At 51.3% G+C, this 7,967-nt stretch overlaps 3 protein-coding genes across 3 annotated transcripts; 1 reads left to right on the top strand and 2 right to left on the bottom strand.

The window, feature by feature from the left end:
• Positions 1 to 521: 521 nt before the first annotated feature.
• Positions 522 to 3,028, bottom strand: N0V96_007850 (uncharacterized protein; the record flags this gene model as incomplete). Its single annotated transcript, XM_065758149.1, has 7 exons — positions 522 to 1,481; positions 1,755 to 1,774; positions 1,825 to 1,967; positions 2,018 to 2,550; positions 2,608 to 2,769; positions 2,826 to 2,943; positions 3,006 to 3,028. The coding sequence occupies 7 exons, from the start codon at positions 3,026 to 3,028 to the stop codon at positions 522 to 524; spliced, it is 1,959 nt and encodes a 652-aa protein (XP_065613291.1).
• Positions 3,029 to 3,527: 499 nt separating this feature from the next.
• On the top strand, positions 3,528 to 6,261 carry ADE13 (adenylosuccinase ade13; the record flags this gene model as incomplete). Its single annotated transcript, XM_053196477.1, has 18 exons — positions 3,528 to 3,654; positions 3,718 to 3,845; positions 3,906 to 3,912; positions 3,977 to 4,030; positions 4,091 to 4,113; positions 4,238 to 4,263; positions 4,312 to 4,389; positions 4,490 to 4,528; positions 4,581 to 4,936; positions 5,055 to 5,082; positions 5,135 to 5,146; positions 5,290 to 5,332; positions 5,382 to 5,430; positions 5,492 to 5,541; positions 5,593 to 5,608; positions 5,679 to 5,719; positions 5,809 to 5,862; positions 5,935 to 6,261. 18 exons carry the CDS (start codon positions 3,528 to 3,530, stop codon positions 6,259 to 6,261), a joined length of 1,458 nt encoding a protein of 485 aa, XP_053046128.1.
• Positions 6,262 to 6,663: 402 nt separating this feature from the next.
• N0V96_007848 (uncharacterized protein) lies at positions 6,664 to 6,989 on the bottom strand (the record flags this gene model as incomplete). The annotated part of the gene is made up of 2 exons (XM_065758148.1): positions 6,664 to 6,715; positions 6,763 to 6,989. The coding sequence occupies 2 exons, from the start codon at positions 6,987 to 6,989 to the stop codon at positions 6,664 to 6,666; spliced, it is 279 nt and encodes a 92-aa protein (XP_065613290.1).
• Between the last annotated feature and the right edge of the window lie 978 nt (positions 6,990 to 7,967).

Raw genomic sequence — 7,967 nt, 5'->3', positions numbered from 1 at the left:
TATATATCATCGGGAGGTTGAAGAAGGTCCAGGTGCATCCTATCGTCCAGGACGCTCTTTCCCACCACACTGTTACCTATCTTCCTACCTTGGGCAGCATTCCTAGTCAGTGAGGTACGATGAGCATCGGAATTCGATCATTTAGGGACCAGTGATGACCAGAATCTGCCTGGTCAACGGTTCTGCGTTGGTGTAATTCCTCGGGAAGTGAAAGAAATCTCAAGTGTGATGTTGAGATCAACGGTCATTTGTTTTGACCATTGACTTAGACAGGATAGGCTGCCTTAGCCTACCAAATATCTAGCCGACACCATCATGTCTCATGATTCAAAAGAATGGCATATCTTTTCACTGGGAAAGAAAGTCTGGCGATAATAAAATATTGTAAAGGCCTTGTTTCTCTCGATCTAACGGGAACGTCGCATCTCTGCGCGAGCATAATATCGTAGTTATTGTATAGCTGGCTCATGTAGCACTTCTCATCATCATTACTTCTTCATCTAAATCTCTACTCGTGATCATCACGGAAAGGGAGACTTGGGCTTGTCCATGGGCTGTAGTCCGAATATGTCGTCAGACTTGATTGGCATTGTCTGGTCCTCGGAGTCAGCGACGATCTCGCCAAACAGAAAAGCGTTGCGCTCTCTGCTGATGTTCCCAGACGGCTTCTTGCGGTGTGCACCTCCCGAGCTCGACTTGGGCAACTTTGGTGGTGAGGCGGACTGGGCGGACTGGTCTGGTTCCAGCATCCAAGAGAAGGAAGACTGTGCGAGGGTTGATCGTGTTGGGATAGGCGGTTGAGGTCGTTCCAATGGTTTCACGCGAGGTGCGTCGGCTTTTGGGCTTGAAACAAGAGCTGACGGATGTTCAGCTGGTTTGTTGGCGGGTGCCTCTTGTGTAATGTCCATGACGTCGGGAATGGCTGTTTTCGAGGTCGGGGATTTTGTCTTTTCGTGCTCATCCAGAGACAATGTCGAAATGACGCCTGCCACACTCTCTGCAGCAACCGCCGCCCCCAACACAGCACTGTCTTTTGCGTCTATTTCCATCAGGGCCTCGGTATTTGCCTCCTCCGGCGGTGGGCTGGTGAAGCCCTCAAGATTGGGTACTTCGATCGTCGGGTCTTCCAAGTAAACTTTTACAAACTGCACCTTGGCAGCCGCAACCTCGACAAGCTCCAACGTCTTAACCTTGTCTTCTAGATTAGTAGTAGCCAACGACCTGAGACTTGTCACTGTCTCATCTAACATGTTGGCCAGCAGTTTGTTGCGTTGCTCAATGGCAGCGATGGCCTGTGCTGCCGAGTCATCGCCAAGTAGATGCCTTGCCATCCGAGGAGGGTAGCGTACTTCGTTCAGCCCTTGCATGTTTCTCTTGATATCGCCCATGGCGTCTCGTACCGCTTGGTTGATGCCAAGTTTCTCGCCTCGCTCCAACACGCTTTTGGCGGCGCCTTGGAAAAGTGCTTCCACACCACCTTGCTGTTGGATAAACCTACTCGCAGACGGAATTGGTGACTGGCCACCCTTGGTCCGATTTCTGAAAGATGAGAAAGCTTGGCCCATTGGTGTCGTGGGCCGCGAACTGCTGGCAGATTGTGTTGTGCTCGGCATTTTCCCGGTGTACTTCAAGAGGAGCGAAACGCCACCGGAGACATTGAGGTGTGTTTTTAGATACATTGCATCATCCACAAATGTATGCGGTCCGTGGGGAGCTTCTGGCGCGGGATATTTGAGAAGCAGTTGCAAACAAACAGAGTAGTCCGCCTCGAGCACTGCCATTGATCAGCTTCAATGACGTTGGGGCATACTTGGAAATACTCACAACTCCAGCGGATGCGAAGAAGCATAGCGACGCAAATCAGATCTATCAGACTGAGAGAGGGATCGACCGCGAAGAGGGTATCCCACAGCACGAGCGTTTCATCAAATGGAAACTCCCGTCCAAAGAGAAGACGAATCCAACGGCTGCAAAGTGTAAGTCGTACGTCAACGTGGCTTGATACGGTTCAACTTACATTAGGAAAATTTGTGGCAAGATCTCAATGTCTTTGAGATGGTTGGCCAGCTCAGGATCGACCTTGGCTAAACAAACCTCATGGATGTGCTTACTCTTCTCGACGATGGCTGATGTTTCCACCCGGTCTTTGGAAGCAGACGCCATCGCTGCCCTTGAGATTGAGTCTTGGACTTCATAGAATGCCCTTGCCCTTTCCATGATCTTAGAGAATAAGGCAAATGCGTCATGCTCAACAAACAGAGAGTCTAGCATGGCCAGCATCTTGGTGTCGACATTGGTGCCAATGGGCGAGATAGCCGCAGGATCAAGCGCGTCCTTGTTGACAACAAGGAGGATGGGCGCAAGAAGTTCATGCATACCCTGACGATATCCACCGCTATTGGGATGGAGCTTACAATACACGAACAATGCGTCAATAATCATTGTCTGTGTCTGCTCCTCTTGATAGAATGGTTCATCTGGCAATCGGCGAACGTCTTGTGCAATCTCAGCCCTAATTATCTCGTCCTGTCGAACAGTATTCCACGGTGACTGAATTAAGTGTGAGCTAAAGATTTGCAACTGACACACTGGCTTCATGCTACTCACCTTTGGATCATCCGTCAACGGATCAATGGCTACCTGGGCCAGCTCCTCGGGGTGCTTGATGAACTTCAAGAAGTGATCTCGTCTTTCTAAATAAAAATTTCGCGATTGGGCAAGCCGAGGCACCCAGTCAGATGATGGAACGTCTGGCATCAGCAGGAATGCCTAAGAAGCTGTCAGCTCCAAGTCGAGATGAGATCAATCTCCAAGTTCACACCGACCTTCCAACAAATTGATCGGAGTCCCGAAATGCACGGGCTCGAAGGCCCGTTATATCTGACTGCATTCTGCAAGTCTGACAGATTCCCAGCATGTTTTAATGTCTCGGCCCATCGTGCCCTATGAGTTGGATCAGTCGGTGAACATGATGTCACAGCTGGGATGGTGCGACTCGCACTCACTGGGCTTCATCGAGCGTCTTCATCTTATAGAGAAGAGGCAATGCTCCCCTGAGACCTGCAAAATTCAATCAAACAGAAGCAGCGGGACTTGCATCCCAAGGCTTCGAGAATCCCAAAGCTGCACCGCGATAAGAAGAGATCAGGTTGGCGATGGATTGGGATATAGTTCTTGTTGTGGTTGGAGGTGGCTGGAGAGGAACAAGGCGATGGCGGAAGCTTGGGCCAAGCCAAAGTACCGCTCTTCGTACCTGATGAGGTAAGAGAGCTCAGAAACTGCGATGGAGGGGCAGCGACAGAATGCAGGGGTCGGTGGCCTGGTGTGGGGCAGCGGGGCACTGCGAAATCTGCGACCGCCTGCCCAATTAAAAAGTACCCCGCGATCGGTCCAAGTCATGTCAGTGCCAGTCGCCGGACAATTTTCGTGCATTTACTTTCTGAGGGTGACTATTTTATAGTGAAGTTTTTTCCTTCATTGTGTAAGGCGTGAATATCCTCAAAATTACCACACACACAAATCTCAAAATGTCCGGACTTGACACGTACAAGACGCCCCTCGATGGCAGATATGCCAGTGAGGAGGCCAAGAAGCTGTTCTCCCAGCGCAACCGTCACTCCACCTGGAGACAGCTCTGGCTTTGGTTGGCCGAGAGTGAGTGAAGGAGTCTCCCTCGTAGTGTCCTGGTGAAGCTCGTTGCTGACCATGGTGCTATAGGCGAGAAGGAGCTTGGCATCGACGGAATCTCTGAGGAGGCTTTGGAGCAAATGAGAGCTCACCTGACATTGACCGATGAGGACTTCAAGGTGGCTGCTGTTGAGGAGAAGAGACGTCGTCATGACGTGGTGAGTAGATTCGTCGAATCTTAGGTAATTTTTTTTATGATGTTGACCGATTCTTCACAGATGGCTCGTAAGTGGTTTGGGCGCAGGCTCTTATACGGATCATGATGAAATGTTGACATATTCGGTCGCAGACGTTCACGCTTTCGGCCAAGTTGCGCCTGCCGCCGCTGGCATTATTCACCTCGGTAAGAATCCAGTCAATTCCACGATGGAAGTTATCTCCCTCGTACTAATATTGTATTCAGGGGCGACGAGCTGCTTCGTCACTGTGAGTTGCTTCACGTTCTCTTGTGTTGGGGGAGCCGCCTTTCATGATTCCAAGGCCCCTTGAAACAAGTCGAAAAGCCTCTGAGGCTTCGTTTCGGGATAAGAACTAACATGATGTACCACAGGACAATGCAGAGCTCATCCTGATGAGGTAATGCAAGTAAAATGATCTCAGAGGATGAAGACTAACACCTAGCAGAAATGCTATGGACCTTCTTTTGCCCAAGCTGGCCAAGGTCATCCACAACCTTTCGCAGTTTGCCCTTCAGCACAAGGAGTAAGTCAGGAATCGATCGAGCAGTTGCATCGGCACAACTCCTGAGACAATCTGTCTGCGTGGTCCTCCGTCTTAAGATAGTGACTAACACAGCCTACAGGCTCGCAACTCTGGGATTTACCCACTACCAGGCCGCACAGTGAGTCTCCGCCCTATTCCTGCACAAGTGATACACGCTGAAATCTGTGAAGACTCATCACCGTGGGACGCCGTGCCGCGCAATGGATCCAGGACTTGTGCATGGACTTGAAGAACATCGAGACCGCGCGCGAGCGCCTGGCCTTCCGCGGTGCGATGGGCACCACCGGAACCCAAGCTTCTTTCATGGAGATCTTCCAGGGTGACGGTGCCAAGATCGACAAGCTCAACGACCTTCTCTGTGAGAAGGCTGGCTTCCCCAAGACCTACGACATCTCAACCCAGACATATACCCGCAAGACGGATCTCGATGTCAGCAACGCTATTTGCGGCCTGGGTGCGACAGCCATGCACATCACCAATGACATCCGTCACCTCGCCCACTCCAAGGAGATGGAAGAGCCTTTTGGTGAGTAATTGACAGGCTCTCCTATCCCCGCCCTGCATCCTCAAGGGACTTTTGAGTAAAGAGTCCAAAAAAGGGGGATACGGCTTTTATTTGAATGTCGAGCTAACGAAGTCTCCAGAGAAGGACCAAATCGGTTCTTCAGCAATGTATGTGCAATTCCTAACTTGCACAAGGAATGAAATGCTGACTTCGATATAGGGCGTACAAGAGGTAGAAACATCCCGCGTTTTCTCTTTCCCCTTTTTCGCCTTCACAGGGGCTCACCAGATGACATGCGTGTCCACACCGGATTCTCGCACAGGCGGCCTTCAGCAAAGACCAGAATGATTTCAATGAGCTGACACCATTGCTAGAAACCCCATGCGCAGCGAGCGCATCTGCTCTCTCGGACGCAAGGTTAGTCGACTACACAGCGTGGAAGAGTATCGATGCTGACACCACCTAGCTGCGCTCTTTGCCCGCCAACTTCGCGGACACGTATGCGGACCAGTGGTGTAAGTCTCTCAAAGCCCCCGGGTCCCAGAGAAATTTATCAGCGTGCTAACACCGTGTCAGTTGAGCGAACACTCGATGACTCTGCTATTCGCAGAATAGATATTCCCGAGGTAAGTTCACCCCGTCTAGAAGTATGGAGACGCGACGCTAATCAGCAGTAGATGTTCCTCTTGGCCGGTGAGTTTTGAGCGGCTCTATGCGCCACAGCCACACGCCTCTGCTGAAGAAGTTGTTCTAACATGCTCAGATGCCATCCTTCTCGGACTCGACAACGTCACGTCCGGCCTGGTAAGTCCTTGTGCTGTACCCTCTCACACTAGAGAACAACACGCTTGCCTATCCCAACTACCATAGAAAAACCCACTTACAGTTCACAGGTCATTTACCCCGAGGTCATTCGCGCCCACGTGATGGAAGAGCTCCCCTTCATGGTAAGCCCCAAAACACTCCCTGGAAAGTATATTAGTCACATGCAGATCGGCTACTAAACCCGAGGACAAAAGGCAACCGAGAACATCATCATGAAGATCGTCGCCAAGGGCGGCTCGCGCCAGGAAGCCCACGAGGAGATCCGCGTACTCTCCCACCAGGCCGCCGACGTCGTCAAGAAGCAGGGCGGCAAGAACGACCTCATCGAGCGCATCAAGGCCACCGAGTATTTCAAGCCCGTCTGGGACTCCATCGACCAGCTGCTGGACCCCAACCTGTTCACCGGCCGTTCCGCAACCATGGTCCAGCGCTACTGCGGCGAGGGCGGTCCCGTCCAGGAGCAGATCAAGCCCTACGCCGAGTACATCAAGAACACTGGTGCTGCTGAGCTCAACGTCTAAGCTAAGTTGGGCTACGTCGGCGTAAGTTTTCTTGGACGGTGACAATGGCTGGCAATAAAGTCGGCTGTGAGTTAGGGGGTTCACTTGCTTTAGATTGATATGAGAGGAGGTGAAGAAAGCGCTTTGGAGGTCTGGCTGTTCATACGGCCGCCGCACATGCTAACAAAAATCGTTTATGAATGTGTCTCGCAGGAGAAAAAACAGGAAAATATAGACTGGGATTTACGGATCATTCGTGACCAAGTGATGTTGAATATCAATGTGACGCTATGCTGAAAAGATTACAAGCATCACGAGGTGGTCGGAAGGTGACAAAATAACAGGCACCAAGCAACATAATCCACGGAACTTCTATTCTTTCTCCCGGACCACTACGCCCACCCCCACATATTCTCGATATTGTTACACCAGTCCGCCGGGATCCCGCAAAATTTCTGGTCGTTGGCCGTCGGCGCTGCGAAGCACTTGTTGCCGCCCGACTTGTTCCGGATGCACACGTACCCGACGGCCGTCGGGTTCGGCCACGCCTGCCGCAGCTGGCAGTCCGGGTTGAGCGTGATGGTCGTGCCCTTGTCGCGGGAGTACCACTGCCAGGTGTTGCAGCCGGGCGAGTAGCGGAACCCCGTGATGGCGTCTCCGCTCGCCGTCCTGTCAGCGCATTGTCCTCCTGCTTGGACGGAGACGGCCATGGCCGCTGCCGTGGCGGAGAGGATTGAGGCGAGACGCATCTGTGTTGGTTTGTTTGTGGGTTAGTTATTGGGGTTTTCGGGATGGTTTTGCTTTTTCTTTTCATGTGTTCTTGTGTGGAAGGTGGGTGGGAACTGACTGTGAAGTTGGGTCTGCTCTGTGGTAGGTCTTGGACTTAGACGGTTCTCAAGACTGGGTGGGAATCAGGGTTGGGGGCACCCGTCAGACAAGAGCAGTTGTGCTTGCTGACAAGTATATATGTGCGTGAGCGAGATTAGCACTATTGGTGTTCATCCCATGATTAAGACGATTAGTTGACTATTGAATTAGAGTTGTTGGTCTTGAGTTGCCACAATTAGCCTTGGATGGGGTCCCTAGAAATCAATTCAAATACAATCCGTCCTTGAGTCGTTCGTCGTATACTCGGAAATGAAGACCCCCCCCTGCTTGAGTCGTGTAAGTGGTTGGAGCAGAGGCGTAGGCAAAAGCTTAATTAATCGGTTGCCCGCCGAATTTTACCTTATTCAAGCTCAACTCAATGTGTGAAAGAGACTGTGCTCACGTTTCCACTGCCCAACGTCCTTAGAGAACAGCGTACCGCTTGGCTTGTTCGCGCGAATACGTCGGAAATCGTCAAAACTTACCACGCTAACCACGAGGTCACTTGTCAGCCTCAAGAACCAACCCACCGGCTGCCGAAGTGCCCGACGGAAGTCGAGATTTATTAGTGAAGCCCGATGAAACCGCACTCGGAGGCTCCGTAGTCAATTTCCCAGTGTGTCTAATTGATGGTTCCAAGTATAGGCTCCCATGATGAAGCGAGTATTACTGCCCTGGGTCTAGTTTGGTAACTTGGTTGCCACTTTTACTAAAGCTTGTTGTATTATGAACTTCAACTCTCGAGTTGCGAGCGGCTCGGATCTTTTCAAAAGACGATCAGCATTATAAGTTACTGGCTGAAGCGCTCAGAATCCACATCTATAACCCCAATGTCTTCCTTCCCCAGCTGAGTCCGCAAG

Source organism: Colletotrichum fioriniae (assembly GCF_027942845.1).
Source record: "Colletotrichum fioriniae strain IMI 355084 chromosome Unknown scaffold_9, whole genome shotgun sequence".
Classification (NCBI taxonomy): Eukaryota; Fungi; Ascomycota; class Sordariomycetes; order Glomerellales; family Glomerellaceae; genus Colletotrichum; species Colletotrichum fioriniae.
The sequence above is the reverse complement of the archived record's forward strand: the minus strand, read 5'-3'. Positions and strand labels throughout refer to the sequence as shown.